The sequence below is a fragment of the Psammomys obesus genome, unplaced genomic scaffold (assembly GCF_907164565.1).
Source record: "Psammomys obesus unplaced genomic scaffold, mPsaObe1.curated_primary_1811, whole genome shotgun sequence".
Lineage (NCBI taxonomy): Eukaryota > Metazoa > Chordata > Mammalia > Rodentia > Muridae > Psammomys > Psammomys obesus.
In genome coordinates this window covers 44661020-44678564 of record NW_026585504.1, presented here as the reverse complement: position 1 = coordinate 44678564, position 17545 = coordinate 44661020, and the positions used below count along the sequence as shown (strand labels likewise).

General features: G+C 36.6%; 1 protein-coding gene across 1 annotated transcript in view; it reads left to right on the top strand.

Annotated features, from left to right (window-relative positions):
- Nucleotides 1–17545, top strand: part of Cdh7 (cadherin 7) — a 140994-nt gene that overhangs the window by 57915 nt on the left and 65534 nt on the right. Inside the window, exons 4-5 of the mRNA XM_055601229.1 lie at nt 3249–3416; nt 7500–7687. Of these exons, the coding sequence (XP_055457204.1) occupies nt 3249–3416; nt 7500–7687 (356 nt within the window). The remainder of the gene's footprint in view (nt 1–3248; nt 3417–7499; nt 7688–17545) is intronic.

The following is a 17545-nucleotide window of genomic DNA, read 5'->3' as shown; positions in this document are numbered from 1 at the left end:
AGTTTAAAATAAGATATGGACAGCTGAAAAGAAGGCAAAATATTTTCTAAGGAGCTAAAGATATTTGTTTCTTCACTATATTAGATTTACTAATTATTGATTTCTGAGTATTTTTCAGTTTCATAATGTTACCACGGATTATAGGGATCCAGTTATATCAGGCTATCAGTTTTTACCACAGCATAATAAAAAATTGCTTACTATGTGCCTATGAGAGCATGTGACTACATAATTATTGACCAAAAGAAAATATAGTGTCTAAGAATTCTTTTGCAGATGTTGGTATATAACTTAAAGCTAACAAATGCACATAACTAGAAATGAGGTATTGCTAAATATCGTGTCTAAACTGAAGTGATGCCTATTACTTCATTCTGTGCAGTGGTTGAGGAATTTGGAAACTCTCTGCCACCTGCGTTTACTTGTAAGCTCTGCAATTACTTTCACATTCGGAAAGCATTATTTACAATATCTTTTAAAAAGAGACAATTAAAGGTGTGAAAAATAAGCAGGTGACTTTGATACCCAGACTTCTATCCTAATGAAGTTATAATCACTTCAAGAAATAATGGCACTGAGTAAACCTAGGAAGCTGGAGTAATAAGAATTGCTTTCACTTTTATTTTCTTGTGTGGGATGTGTGTGTGTGTGTGTGTGTGTGTGTGTGTGTGTGGAGGTATTATGTATTTTCTCTTGGGTATGAGCCCACATTTATATGAGAGTGAACATATATGTGTTCACAAACACTTGTAGTGGTAACAGTTTGAGAATTTCAGTTTTTCTCAAACTCTCTATACTTCTTGACTGAGAAGGGTCCCTTACTGACTGTATATCATTTTTATTAAGCTAGCAGGTCAGCTTGCACCAGGGGTCCCTTGCCTCTGCCTTGAAGAGCTAGCTTTAATGACGACCGCACCATGAGTTCTGGGCATCCAGACTGGTCTTTACTCTTGAAAAACAGGAGCTTTATTCACCAAAGAGCATTGTCAACTTCCAAGGATTTCTTTTTCTGATCACTTGAAATGTTGTGGATTTGTTTCTGCCACAATATATATTGCAATGGTGTCAACAGACACATTAATGTTGGAAGAAAAGGTTACAGGTGAATAGAAATAAAATACTGAAGCTATGATAGAACATTTTGTAAAAGAATTCATTTTTCATGCAGATAAAACATGTTGATCAGCCACATTCTCAAGATTATCAGTTTTTAATTGAAAAGTTACACAAAATTTATAAAGAAAAGGTATAAGCGTCTAAGTTCAAGCATTCATACCACAAGAAAATTTCTTTGGAGATAGTTACATGAAAGAGGCCCATAGTTGTTTTGCTATAGACTTGAAATACTGAAGAAACATGAAATTTTCACAAAATCATTGAGGTTTGTGAAAGGTACTTTTGTATCAGATACATCACAAGTGAAGCTGTTAAGTATATAAATTTTTTCATTTGTTGGGTAACATTTCAAACATAAATAATTAGTATACAGGCAGCAGAATGTGTGTATGCATGTGTTTGTGACTGTGCTTACGTTTGAGAGACAGTGTTAGACATGAATATAAATATGGCTATATAATATGAATGACATTCAATCTGGAGTTTAGACACCTGAAAACAAATCATTATAAGTATTTGGAATTGGAGAAAAAAAAGGATAAATTATTTTTCATATCCTTCATCTCGCATGTTCTCATCCTTAGAAGAAAGACCCTTTGCTTATTTGTAAATTGCTATTTATTTCTCTATTTTTGTCTAAAACTTTTGGTAGTTTTTGTTTTCCCAATGATTTTTTTTTTAATTTCTGAAGCTCTTTTTTATTTTTTCCTTTTTTATTATTTTTTTTTAATATTAATCACAGGTTATTTACTTGTATCCCAGCCATAGCCCCTTCCCTCCTTCCCTCTTAATCCCACCCTCCCTCCCTCACCTCGTCCCTGCCGCTTTCCAAGTCCACTGCTAAGGGCGGTCCTCCTCCCCTTCCATCTGACACTAGCTTATCAAGTCTCTTCAGGCCTGGCTGCAATGTCTTCTTCTGTGGCCTAGCAAGGCCCCTCCCTTGGAGGGGGTGTCGAAGAGCTCTCCGTTCATGTCAGGAATAAAGCTCTTTTTTTTTTTTTAATTAAACATTTTTTTAAATATTAGTTACAGTTTATTAACTTTGTATCCCAGCTGTATCCCGCTCCCTCATTCCCTCCCAATCCCACCCTCCTCTTGGCATTATGAAACCAAAACTAAGACAGAATATCTACTGAGCAGCAGAAGAGAGAGTCTTGGATGTTGATGATGACGACGATGACGATGATGATGATGATGATGATGATGATGATGACGACGATGACGATGACGATGATGAGAATTTCTGAGACAGAGTGTTCCAGGCTGTCTTGAGACTCTCTGTCATTGAGGATTAATTTCCCTGAGCACCTGGTCATCTGTTCCCTCCTTCAGACTTGCTGAGATTATAAGCATCCTCCACATGGTCATGCAGTTTTGATTTTAAGAGACAGGTTTTACTCTTCAGCTAAACTGGCTTGGAATTCACTATTGGCTAAGAATAAGCAAGGTTAGAGCCTAAACTGGCCAGTCAGCTTCTCAACATTTTTGAGGTAGAGAGGGTGAAAATTTAGAACTGAAGAAATGAGAAGGGATAGGTTGACAAATGGGAGAAATTTTCACATCTTTCCTATGACTGCACGAGGATTTTCCGAGAATTCCAAGTGTGCCATCTCTTTTTTATTTGTGTAATTTCTTTTAGTTACCACGATGGCAACTGTCAACTACTCAGGCACTTGAAGGTATACTAGTAAGCATGCAGGTGGGATTATAATGAAATTAGAGGTTCTCTGGCAGTCCCTCTGACAACTCTCTTAGATATAGCCAGTTTACTCAGATATGCAATGTTAGGACTAAGTAGAATTTATCCAGGTTATATAGGCACTACTCAGGGAAACAACAACAACAAAACTAAAAACAATTTTCTCATACCATTCTCTTGTACTATTTTTTCTACATTTTAGTGTGTGCAAGTAAAAATATGTATTTGAGTATAATGTGCAAGTGTATACATGAAGTGTACACACCTTTAGTATTTGATCTACACTAAAATAATAAAGCAAGCCAAAAAAATACAAAACAGAAACAAGAACGCAAGACCGCTACTGAAGCCTGACATACTATTTTATCGATGTTCGTTGCTACTGTAATGTGGTGAATCATGGTGTGCTTTACTGAGATTTCAAATCTTGCAGGGATCATCAAGACTGCCCTTCCAAACATGGATAGAGAGGCTAAAGACCAGTATTTGCTTGTCATTCAGGCAAAGGATATGGTTGGTCAAAATGGTGGCCTGTCTGGAACCACTTCAGTTACTGTGACCTTAACTGATGTCAATGATAACCCACCTCGCTTTCCAAGAAGTAAGTTATCCTATGTAACGGCTAACTATAGCAACATCTGCCTAAGAATTCTTTTCAAATATTTTAAACCCATAATTCTTGTTGTTTTGTCCTGATTTTGCACTTTTATCAAGGGCCCAAGTTAAGCTCTAGCTATGCAATACCCAGGCTAATACAGAGATGGTTCCACAGTTTCATACTTCTCTGTAAATCTAATTCAATTTGTCTTGAATTTTTACTTTGAACGCTAGGTAAGTGTTCATTGTAATTCTGTATCTATATTTATCAAAGTTTTAAAATTTATTTCTTTTTATAGCTGCTGCCTATTAAAGTCACTGCCTATCCCCTCTACACACAAAATGTTTTTTGCTTGTAAGGATTTAAAAGTAATCATTTACTTTTTTTTTCTTTTTTTTTTTTATTTTTCTTTTTAGTTACATTTTGTTAACTCTGTGTCCCAGCTGTATCCCGCTCCCTCATTCCCTCCCCAACCCCACACTCCCTCCCTGGTCTCCTCCCTGCCCCTTTCCAAGTCCACTGATAGGGGAGGACCTCCTCCCCTTTCATCTGACCCTGTTTTATCAGGTATCTTCAGGGCTGGCTGCAAAGTCCTCCTCTGTGGCCTAACAGACTGCTCCTCCCCTGGGGGGGGGGTGTCAAACAGCCTGCCCTTGAGATCCTGTTAGAAATAGTCCGTGTTCCCCTTACTTTGGAAAACTACTTGGTTACTGAGCTACCACAGGCCACATCCGAGCAGAAGTTCTAGGTTATATCCATAGATGGTCCTTGGTTGAGTGTCAGTCTCAGAAAAGACCCTGTGCCCAGATATATTTGGTCCTTGTAGAGCTCCTATCCTTTCCATATCATACTAACTTCCCTTCTTTCATATGATTCCCTGCACTCTGCCGAGGGTTTGGTTATGAGTCTTAGTGTCTGCTTTGAAACACTGCTAGGTAGAGTCTTTCAGATGCCTTTTGTGGTAGACTCCTGTCATAAGTTCAATGCACATCCCATTTGTCTTTCTAAATGAGGATTAATCACCTTCGCCTGTGTCCACTTTCTTGATTATCTTCTTTAGGTGTGTAGATTTCATTATGTTTATCATGTCTTGTAGGTCTATATAAGCGAGTATATACCAAGTTTGTCTTTCTCCTTCTGGGATACTTCACTCATAATGATCTTTTCATTTACTTTTAAAGTAATCTTTAATATAATTATTAACATAATTTTCTCCCCAAATTTATGAGATTCACCTCGCTATAATTATATGCTCATTTCATGCTTTTTTAACCAGGTCATACACACTGAACATTCCTTTTACATTTGTACCACATTTCTCTCATTTAAAAATTAAATGTCTAAAAATGCAATCTACAATAACAGGAGTCCACACTTTCAGATGAGCTTCTGCACAAAGTGGCTTTGGCTTATCTAGAAGCAATGAAAAAAAAAAAACATCAAAACAAAACAAAACAGAACAAAATAAAACTGTGTTCTCAAGGTAGCTTTGTCTGGTTGATAAAATCATTTTAACTAACACCTTTTAGTCTCCATGTTTCTTTCTTTTTTTTTAGCATGTGGGATATTTTTTATAGGTTAAAAATAATTTTCCATTTTCTTCCTTCCTTTCTTGCTCTATCACTTTTTTGTCTTTCTTCCTCTCTCTCTCTTTCTCTCTCTCAGAACTGCATCACTTATATGATGTGCCTTGATGATAAGATTTTCTCCATTTTCACCTAATCTTATTTCCTTCCTCCTTCCTCAGAAACACATTCTTCATCATTTTTTTTTTTTGGTTTGTTTGTTTGTGGCCCACTACATTTACTTTGTATTGCCTGAATGAGCATGGCTGTAAGGGAAAAAATTAATCGTACAAGGTCATTTTGCTGGTGGTTACTTTAAAAAAGAGGATTCTGGGTAGCCAGCGATCCTTAACTACCTTTAGCTTGAAACTTACAGGCTATGCAATATCTCTCAAACAGTTCTCCAGTAGAAAGAGGGAACTCAATTCCAATCAAGAAAGAGAAGCTAATAATATAAAACAACCGTGTGAGCTCCTGTGCAAACTCTTATTCTTTTTTCATTCAAACAATGTATGCTTATGTATTTTAGACGTTTTAATGTCTGTTTTATTTTATAAGAAACATGGTGGTACTTCCAGAGAACATGGATAAAGACCCCGTGTTTTGCATTAAAAAAAAATTAAACAAAACATTTATTTGGGTCTTTGACAATTTATCATGAGAAAGAGGAAAGGGTTTTAGAAAAGAATGCAATTGTTATATTAGTTTCCTTTCAAATAAACTGCTTTTCTCTAAAGCTGGTAGAGATATAATAATGCCAATTTTAGTTTCTGTATTGCTCACACTTCTGTATTGCTCTCTGACATGGAACCCAGGTTTTTCAGTTTTTATTTCCCTTTCCTAGATTCTAAAGTGAAGAAACAGAAATTCATGTCATTTTATTTTTGTTTTTCATTTTTAATTAGATTTTCTCTACAAATCACTCATTATAGGACCCTGGAAATCTTTGGGTTTACTAAGGACATCTCTGTGTGTGCAAGGGACCCATTAAAATGTTGCACTAAGGACATCTCTGTGTGTGCAAGGAACCCATTCAAATGTTGCACTAAGGACATCTCTGTGTGTGCAAGGAGCCCATTCAAATGTTGCACATATATTGCAATCATTTAAAAAAATCAATATTCAGTCATCAAAAGTCACAGTCCAAAATGATAGTGTCCCCTGCATTACTCTCAAATGCAGTTTGGTCCCCTTTAAATGGGAAACTTTAAGTGCATCATGGATTTATAACCAATAGATTATGAAGTTAATGTCCAAGGGTCAAGAAAAATAAATGACTGGAAGAAAATTGTCAAGGAACATATTCCCCAGAGACAGTCCGTCTTTTTTCCAAATACGCCTCTCAAAACTTATTTTTTTTAAGTCTGAAAAAAAAAAGATAAAAGGACTATTAAAGCCATGAAATAAAAGTTTTGTTGGTCATGTCTCTCTTTCTTTTCTTCTTCCCCTTTAAAATAATATTAGTTAGTATGATGTGGAAAGGATAGGAGCTCCACAAGGACTAAATATATCTGGGCACAGGGGTCTTTTCTGAGACTGACATTCCACCAAGGACCATGTATGGATATAACCTAGAACCTTTGCTCGGATGTAGCCCATGGTAGATCAGTAACCAATTGGTTTCCCATAGTAAGGGGAACAAGGACTATTTCTAACAGGAACTCAATGACTGGCTCTTTGGCCTCCCCACCCCCCAAGGAAGGAGCAGTCCTGCTAGGCCACAGAGGAGGACTTTGCAGCCAGTCCTGAAGATACCTGATAAAACAGGGTCAGATGAATGGGGAGGAATCCCCTATCAGTGGACTTGGCAAGGGACAGGGAGGAGATGAGGGGGGGGGTGGGATTGGGAGGGAATAAGGGAGTCAATAAAATGTAACTAATAATAAAATAATAATAATAAATAAATTAAATTTAAAAATAAAATAATATAACTTATTCTTTTGCGGTGTTTTGTCGTAAAACATGGCTACAGAAATTACAGATTTAATTCTTTTCTCTAAAAGAATTTTACCACTATAAAAGTAAACTTACATTGCCATCCTCACAACTTCTTGTGCAATTGTGTGGAAATATCTTGGTAGAATATGCTAAGTAAATTCCAATATTAACTTATCAGCAATATTAGTATGCACTTGGAAAATTGCAGTGGAGCTGTTTTATTTTCTACTATTATGGTGGTGATTATTATATGTAAATTATGACATATTTAGTAATTACACTTTAATTATTAGTTCAGTTTCATTACTCAGGGAAGCATATTTCTCACAGTAGATAGATATACAGCAATCAGGATTTTAACCTGTCTTCAGGCAGGGTGTTTTGTCACTTGTTATTGCTGTAACATCAACTTCAAAATTCTTGAGGCTTCACAGAAATTATCATTTGTTTTATGCTGTCATGGCCTTTTTTATTGGGAAAACAAAACAATAATATGTAATAAACATAGTAGTTCCTAGTAGAAGGTGGTTAGAAGGTTCTTTTGTCCTTTATTTTTTACAGGATTTTTGTCCTAATTTTACAGGATCTTACCAGTATAATGTTCCAGAATCTTTGCCTGTGACGTCAGTTGTGGCCAGAATAAAAGCTGCCGATGCAGATATAGGAGTTAATGCAGAAATGGAGTACAAAATAGTTGATGGTGATGGACTGGGGATTTTCATGATAGATGCTGACGAGGACACACAGGAAGGAATCATTACAATACAAAAGGTAATTTTATTTTTGTTATTTTTATTCTACAAGGGTGGCCTACCTTGATATAAGAATGTGCCAGAGGTACTGAATGTCGTATAGAACCATTGTTATTTTAATATCTTCTCAGATAAACTGTATATTTGTATGTAGGTCTCAAAATCTTGTGGAAATTTGAAAGGGATTTTTAATATTATCTGTTAATTCTATTTTCTGAGTAAAAACATTGCAGTTATCTATAGCAATGTGCTGATCATACCACTGTTAAATGGGTGCATTTGAATAGCCACAGAGATAAATGTTTTTCTTAAATATTCCATTAATGAAGCCTTAATTCAACCCTAAGTCTTTATATGCAAGACACTGACTTTGTGTAGGTAATATTAACCTTACTTTCTCTTCAATATTGATGTGTGAACTTTAGGAAGCCTTAGTAAAAGAAAAATGTACATAATTAATTGCAAAATATTTTTTTAATTTTAATTTTTATGTTACATACAGTTTATTCACTTTGTATCCCAGCTGTAACCCCCTCCCTCATTCTCTCCCAATCCCAACTTCTCTCTCTCTTCTCAACCCATGCTTCTGCCCCAGTCCACTGATAGGGGAGGTCCTCCTCCCTTTCCCTCTGACCCTAGCCTATCAAGTCTCATCAGTACTGGCTGCATTGCCTTCCTCTGTGGCCTGGTAAGGCTGTTCCCCCCTCAGGGGGAGATGATTAAAGAGCCAACCACTGAGTTCATGTCAGAGCCAGTCCCTGTTCCCTTACTAGGACACCCACTTGGAGACTGAGCTGCCATGGGTAGCTCATCTTTGCAGTTTTTCTAAGTTATCACCATGCAAGCATCTTGGTTGGAGTATCAGTCTCCGAAAGAAGGTAGTATAACATTTCAAATACTCGAAATGTTAAAAATTTTGATATCTACAACCTTCCACAAATTAGGATGTTTGCTACGCTGAAAATCCAGGTGGAAAACTCTGTAATTAACATTCACTGATAATTAACACACCAATAAAGAAAGCTATAGTTTAATTATTTTATTAAGACATATGTTTGATTTCAGGCCAATGGGCAAAACATGTCTTCAATTATTTTCAGTGGACAGCTGTTGTTTTAGCTCAGCTGGTAACAATCTTTATGCAAAAGTTTTAATAAGTAGGACAGGCCAACTGTTTGTAAAATGTTTTGTTTTGTTGTCTAAAATAAAAGAAAGGCAATAATGTATATACTTTTGCTCAAAGATTTCAAAGAAGTTACAAAATCAATATGGTTATATTCAAGAATTTGAAAACATACTGAAAATATTTTTATTCATCATATTAACATATTTTATAGATCTTAATAGGCATGCTATGAATAATTGAAATTTTAATTGGCAGAAGATGCTTAATAATAAAAAGTTAAAATTTATCTTTAATTTTTATTTATTTTAAATTTCATTTTTAATATACATATATCTAGATATATATCTATATACATATATTTATATTTATATATTTATATATATATATTTAATATACATATATCTAGATATATGTATGTATATGTCCATGTATGCTGGCAGGGGTATGACCATTTGTGGGGTCCTTCCATGGTAATATGTGGAGATTAGAGGTAACTTTCAAGATTAGTTTTCTCCTTCCACTATGCAAAATGAAACCCTGTTCCTCAGGTTTGGCATTAGGAGCCTTCACCCTGTGAACAATCTGGTTAGTTGGAATTCTCAGGAGCCTACCACAGAGAGCCTCTGAAAGGCTCTACCCTGCAGGCTATTGAGGCAGAGGCTGAGATGCATAGCCAAACTTAGGGCAGAGTGCAGGGAATCTTATGAAAGAAGTGGGAGATAGTAAGACCCAGAGAGGACAGGAGCTCCACAAGGAGAGCAACAGATCCAAAAAGTCTGGGCACAGGGGTCTTTTCTGGGGCTGATACTCCCTCCAAGGACCATTCATGGAGATGGCCTGGAACCCCTGCATAGAGGTAGCCAATGGCAGTTCAGTATCCAAGGGGCCTCCATAGTAACGGGGACAGGGACTGTCTCTGACAGGAATAGATTGACCTGCTCTTTGATCACCTCCCGCTGAGGAGGGAGCAGCCTTACCAGGCCACAGAGGAAGAAAATGCAGCCAGTCCTGATGACACCTGTTAGACTAGGATCAGAGGAAAAGATGAAGGATCTCCCTTATCAGTGGACTGGGAGAGGGAGAGGGGTTGGGAAGAGGAAGGATGGGGTTGGGAGGGGAGAAGGGAGGGAGGTACATGGGAAATACAAAGTGAGTAAACTGTAATTAATAAAAATAAAAATAATTAAATAATAATAATAATAATAATAAAAGAAAAAGTCATATGGCTTTAAAAGAAACTTAAAGTATTATATTTCAAAAAAATTGTCAATTTTGAAATATTAAAATAATTTCTATACCTTTTAAAAATATTAAAAAAATGAATCATAAGAGAACTAGGTGCAAACCATGTCACATTCAAACATTAAGTCAGTGAAATTACCTCAAAGGGAAATGCAGTTCTAACAAAGACACATATATATATATGGTACAACAAATAAAGTTTCATTATTGGTGGCTGCCAATATCTGTCAGGAACAATTTAACCTTATATTTTCTTTCTCGATCCTGGCCTCAACATCATGAAGGCAGTATTTATTGGATCTAAATTTTGAGAAAATTATTAAATATCTAACAGTGGGAGAAGTGGTTAATTAACTCATACAGTAGGAAATTTCAAAACAGTGACATTATGATAATTCTTTACCATATTAAGCAGTTTTAAAATCTCTAATTTTTTAAAAAACATCATTTAAGTTTTTTCAAACCCTGATATAATTTTATGACAATTATATTTAAATAGAAATTAAAGCTTATGAAATAATTGTCAAAGAATTAATGCATTCTATGCTGCTTTAGTGTAGTCGGAAAGATTCTGAAATATATAAATGTACTTTATATAAATGCTCTTAAATATATAAATGCTCTTTTGCTTAGAAAAGGAAGTCATAAATACAGAAATAGCTTATAAAAATTTTGTTTATTGCTTTTTTATCTTATTACATTGGTAGAACAAGGTACGAAAAGAAAAAAAATGCATTCCATCTATCTAATAAATTAAAAATTAAATGTTTTATTTTATAAAATCTATAAATTTGTGAGAATTATATGTAGACTCTCCATCACTCGCTCTAACATCTCACACTCTACAAACACCATAATATCTGTGAAACTCTGACAACCAGACTGACCGTCAAAACCAGATGTGTTAAGCCAATGACATCTATCTTCTTTATTTTACAAGAGATTTTTATTTTACTTAATTTTTTCTGTGTTTTTTAAAATTAATTACTTTATCTATTTTACATATCAATCTCAGCCCCCACCCTCCACACCACCAAGTCCCAGCCTCCCATCCTCTTCCCTCTTTCCCTCTTTCCTCCTTTCCTTCTCAGAAAAGAGGAGCTGCTGCAATAAACCCACCCAGGCACATCAAGTTGCATCAGGACTAGGACTAAACACATCCTCTTCCACTGAGGCCAGACAAGGCAGCCCCGTTAGAAGAAAGTGATCCACTCAAGTTAGTTGTGCTCAAGTATTCTCAGAGTTCAAATTTTCTGTTCTTAGATTTCCTCAGTCTGGGCTAACATCAAATTGTAAAACTAAAATGAAGGTTTTCATTTTCATTATGTTGCCAAAACTTCAGTGAACCAAGGCCGATATTACTACTACCAAAAATCATATCCAGAGACCCTGAACAGCCTATGGAATTATCAAGACAGTGAATGGCTCACCTAATTCCTGTGCTTTCCTGTACCAAACCTCACGACCTTGTCTGTGAAATCTGTAAAGCCTGTTCATGTTCTGAATATAACTAAGGAATTCTGAAATGAAAACATCATTTAAGTTTTTTCAAACCCTGATATAATAGTGAAATGAAAACACTGAAGTCTTCTTTATCCTCTCTGTGAATACCTTAAAAATTGCCGAGATAAACAATGAACACTATGGACAGTTCCCCTGAATAATCCACTTCTGAGTAGATTTTTTTCAGTTCCTCCTAGACACTGTAAAACATTTACAACAGGACTGGCAATTCACTGCAAAATTTCAGATAAAGAAATGCATTTATTTCTTTTGCTCATTTCAAATATGCAAGTATTATCTCACATTTTGGTACCAGTGTTTCAGTGTCTGTTTAGTTATTGTAGTTTTTTTTTTTAATATAAATTTTATCTGGAGTATATTCTTGATGATCGTCTGAACTTATGTTTCTCTGCTTCATAATTGAACTTTACTTTATATCCTTTCCATAAACTGTTTAGCTACCTACAGCAAAGTTTATTGCAGTTTGAGCAATCTGTTGCCTCATGTTTTACATTTGTATATTTCATAGTTAACATATAGTGAACTTAGAGACAATGAGAAACAGGAAAGTAGTGCATTTATAAATTGTTAGAGATAACTGTGAAAGACTTCCTTCAATTATTGCATGAATGTCCTTACAGAAAGTGCCTAATAGACTGGCAGCACAGCATCCTTAAAGCTCCATTTCTGTTTAAGTACTTGCCATATTTCCATAATTTAATCACAGCTTTTGTGCATTTTGAGTGGTATGATTGCATAGTAGAAAGATGAAAAATGTTGATGAAGTAGGCGTCAGACAGATGAAGGTGTAGGCTAATCTGTGGCCATCAGTGAAAAGTTTTACAAAGTTGTTTATAGAGAGTCATATAGGGATTTGGAATTCACAGAGGGTAAATATGAAGATTATCCCATCCGAGTAAAAATAGAGTTTTTCACTCTACCTGAGTACTTTTCTTTTCCATAATATACAATGTGAGGCCTTCAATCTTTTATGTTTTTCCTTTGAGATATGGCAATCTTTCTTTAGCATACTTCAGTTTTTAATATAAAACTTCAGCTGGGATTAAATATAGAATTTTTATTTTATAAAATGTATTGTTATAGAGCTATGGTGAAGTAAAAAAAAATGTGTGATTTCAAAAGTGCATTTCCTTTGAAGGATAACTGCTTGCAGTCCCTGCCCCACAAATGGCTTATTTGTGGCTCACGTTGTCTCATTATTCAGAAAATATATATACTCATGCTACATTAGGACACTTCTGCTGTGCTCTCTATACAATCTCCTCATATTCCTACCTAAAAAGTAGCCTGGATAAATTCAAAATTGTAGAGCATGACTGTAGAATTCATGATAAGTATGCCTTGCTCTCTCTACTGTGAGGAAAAAAGGAGATAGCACTTGTGATACTGTTTCAAACTTCAGCTAATTTGCACATAACTCTCATGGCTAGAGTTCACTTTCCTGTATGGAACTGTGTCTGTTTGCTAATATATGAAGTAATGGGATATTGACTTCCAAACTGAATTGTTTGTTATTAGTTTTTAGATTCTTGCTGAGGTTGCATAGAAAGCACATGAAATTTCAAGCTTATTTTATTTTCTCATTAAAAATTTTCCTTCCAGCTGGGCACAGTGGCACACGCCTATAATCACATTACTGAGGGAAGCAGAGGCAGGTGGATCTCTGTGAAGTTTGAGGCCTGCCTGGTCTATAAAGCGAGTCCAGGACAGCCAAGGCTACACAGAAAAACCCTTTCTTTAAAAACTAAATAATAATAATAATAATAGTATTTTTCTTTCAGAGATTTTTTTTTCAATTAGTTCAGCTATTGAAGATTTACTCTTCTCATTTTGTACTAAAGATCATTCTCTTTTTTAAATGTAAATAGGGATAAATTTTGGAACCAAGATATAATAAAACACAATGCAAGCCCTCTGCTTGGCTGTACAGAATGTTTTCAAGCAACATAAGCAACTGAACATATATAAGATGCAGACATAACAACAGCTCCATCCCTATCTGAATACCTACCTAAGTGTATTAATGTAAATATTTCCTTAATTTACCTTTTCATGTGGCATTTTGATTTCTAAAAGTTTTACTGGCCATTTCCAGAAGCCATTTAAAAAAAAATAAAAAAAGATTCCTTAGGATTTTGTCATCACATGATATGCACAAAGGTCAAAGGGAACACTTAAAGGCAACACCAATTGTTCGTGCATGGATATTGTGTTGTTCCTCTAGAACTGAGACTTGAAACTACCCAAATGCTTAGGAACACGCTTTATTTGATACACTTGTTATAGCCAAGTAAACATTACTAGGTCATGAGCAAGACTGAATTTCAAGATCACAAAACAGAATACACATTTAGGGAAAAGAGTTGTGTTCACATCCAAATTGTAAATGTGGCTGAGAACACTGGATAATGATGTGTGCATGCTGGGGCTACAAGGACTTTAGACATTGCTTGGTAAAACTAAATACGTTAAGACTCAGGGCAGACAAATTGTTTTCTTCTTCCAGAGTGAAGGCATTTTAATGCTTTTTCTTCTTGTCTTGCTTAAGCAGAAAGATGCATTAACAGTTTCCTACTGGGAAGTGGTCATTCTGCCTCTATGGAACAGATTGGTGACAAGGAAGAATGCAAGAGGGGTGGGGCAAAGCTTCTAGTTAGATAGCCATTATTCTTTTTTTAATTAATTTTTTTTAATTTTTTATATCAATTACAATTTATCCACTTTGTAGCCCAGCTGTAGCCCCCTCCCTCATTTCTTCCCAATCCCACCCTCCCTCCCTCATCTTCTCCTTGCCCCTCTCTAAGTCCATTGATAGGAGAGGTCCTCCTCCCCTTCCATCTGATCCTAGCTTATCAGATCTCATCAGGCCTGGCTGCAATGTCTGCCTCTGTGGCCTTGCAAGGCTGTTCCTCCCATAAGGCATGGGGAGGTCAAAGAGCCAGCCACAGAGTTCATGCCAGAGATAGATCCTGTTCCCCATACTAGGGAACCCACTTGGATACTGAGCTGCCATGGGCTACATCCGAGCAGGGGTTCTAGATTATATCCATGTGATATCCATGCATTATCCCTGGTTGGAGAATCTACCTAGCAGTGTATCAAAGAAGATAGCCATTATTCTTGACTAGTAATGGGAAAGCTACGAATAACCATTCTCGCCCTAAGAAAACAGTGCTTCCCTAAAAAATTATTCAGGTCGTAACTAGAAAAGATCCAGAATCCTTAGCCATATCTTAGTGTTGATGTAATTATGTCCTCCTCTGCCACCTTTCTCAGCTGTAACTTTGCATTTTTCTCTGACATGACTGATTATTTTACCAGAGGCTCACAGCAATGAAACCCAGTGTCCTTTAATTTATACTTCTGAAATATTGGGAGACAAAATCTTCCCTCAGATTCTTTCCTCAAGTGTTTCCTTACAGTAACAGAAAAGTAATTCATACACCCTTTTATCTTTTGTTTAGCTGGTTTTGTTGTTATTATTGTTTTATTGAAAGTAGAGAAGGTTTTTAGGTGTTTTTTTAGTTGTTTGTTTGTTTTTGTTTTTGTTTTTCCATACAGTATATTCCGTTTAGGTTTTGCCGTCTTCAATTTCTCCTTTGTTCTCCAGGAACTGGGCCTTTTCCCCTCTGGAACCTCTATGAAGGAATGCAGCTCTGTTAGAAACTAACTCCTGACACCAAAACTACTAAATAACAAATTTGTATTTTTAAGACATGAAGTCTGTAGATACTTATTATCATAGATATAGAAGATTAATGGAAAAGACAAAGTGGGGCATTTCTGTAGGAGTGAAAACCAACCTAGGTGACAAAATATAAAGAAGAAGGAAAATCATATCCAAGTGGGTTAGGGGAGGACTTGGAGAGGGCCATGGGAGGAGATGAGGGAGGAGGATGGAATTGGGAGGGAATGAAGGAGGGGGCTGCAGCTGGGATAAAAAGTGAATAAACTGCAATTAAGATAAAAAATAAAAATTTAATAAAAAAAAAAATCTCTGTAGGCCGAGCCAGGCATTCTATACTCAGATTAAATTGATTTGTGATATCAGTGCACACTAGTGAAATGAGGCATTATTTTGTTTCCCTTGATCTCATCAGAAACTGTTCCCATATCAAATTTATAGGGTTTATTCTCATCCTATTTATTTTATTTTTTTTACCATCTGAGATTCTGTGTGTGTGTCTGTTTATTATTATTATTATTATTATTAATTACACTTTATTCATTTTGTATCCCCCCATAAGCCTTTCCCTCCTCCCCTCCCGATCCCACCCTACCTCCCCTTTCTGCATGCATGCTCCTCCCCACGTCCACTGATAGGGGAGGTCCTCCTCTCCTTCAATCTGATCTCAGTCTAACAGATCACATCAGGAATGGCTGCATTGTCTTCTTCTGTGGCCTGGTAAGGCTGCTCCCCCCTCAAGGGGAGGTGATCAAAGAGCAGGCCAATCAGTTTATGTCAGAGGCAGTCCCTCTTCCCATCACTATGTAAGCCACTTGGACACTAAACTGCCCTGGGCTACATCTGTTCAGGGGTTCTAGGTTATCTCCATGAATAGTCCTTGGTTGGAGTATGAGTCTCTGGGAAGTTCCCTGTGTTCAAATTTTCTTGTTCTGTTGCTCTCCTTGTGGAGTTCCTGTCCTCTCCAGCTCTTGCTATTTCCCACTTCTTACATAAAATTCCATTCACTCTGCCCGCCAGTTGGCCATCAGGCTCAGCATCTGTTTTGATAGTCTGCAGGGCAGAGGCTTTCAGATGCCCTTTGTGGCAGGCTCCTAGGTTGTTTCCTGTTTTCTTCTTCTGGCTTTCAGAAGTCCTCTGTAGCAGGTTCCGAGGTTGTTTCCTGTTTTCTTCTTCTTCTGATGTCCATCTTCTTTGCCTTTCAGGATGGGGATTGAGTGTTTCAGTTAGGGTCCTCTCTTTTGCTTAGTTTGTTTAGATGTACCGATTTTAGTGGGTTTATCCTATGTTGTATGTTTATATGAGTGAGTATACACCATGTGTGTCTTTTTGCTTCTGGGACAACCCACTCAGGATGATCCTTTCCAGGTCCCACCATTTACCTGCAAATTTCATGATTTCCTTATTTTTCATTGCTGAGTAATACTCCATTGTATAGATGTACCACAATTTCTGCATCCATTCTTCAGTTGAGGGGCATCTGGGCTGTTTCCAGCTTCTGGCTATTACAAATAAAGCAGCCTCGAACATGGTTGAGCAAATGTCCTTTTTGTGTACTTGAGCCTTTTTTGGGTATATGCCTAGGAGTGGTATGGCTGGATATTGAGGAAGCGCTATTCCTAGTTGTCTGAGAAAGCGCCAGATTGATTTCCAGAGTGATTGTACAAGTTTACATTCCCACCAGCAGTGGAGGAGGGATCCCCTTTCTCAACAACCTCTCCAGCATGTGTTGTCACTTGAGTTCTTCATCTTGGCCATTCTGATGGGTGTAAGGTGAAATCTCAGGGTTGTTTTGATTTGCATTTCCCTGATGGCTAATGAGGTTGAACATTTCTTTAAGTGCTTCTCTGCCATTCGATATTCCTCTACAGAGAATTCTCTCTTTAGCTCTGTTCCCCATTTTTTTAAGTGGATTACTTGGTTTGCTGCTTTTCAGCTTCTTTAGTTCTTTATATATACTGGATATGAGTCCTCTGTCAGATAAAGGGTTGGTGAAGATCCTTTCCCAATCTGTAGGCAGTCGCTTTGTTTTGAGAGAGAGAGAGAGAGAGAGAGAGAGAGAGAGAGAGAAAGAGGAGGAGAGAGAAAAATCATTGTTTTGATGACAGTGTCCTTTGCTTTACAGAAGCTTTTCAGTTTCAGGAGGTTCCATTTATTGATTGTTGCTCTCAGAGCCTGTGCTGTTGGTGTTCTGTTCAGGAAGTTTCTTTCTTCTCCCTTTTGCCTCATCTTGAAATCTGCTTTCATGCTTTTATTCTGATTGTTAATATGAATTCGTGGGAACACAGGTTCTAAGACAG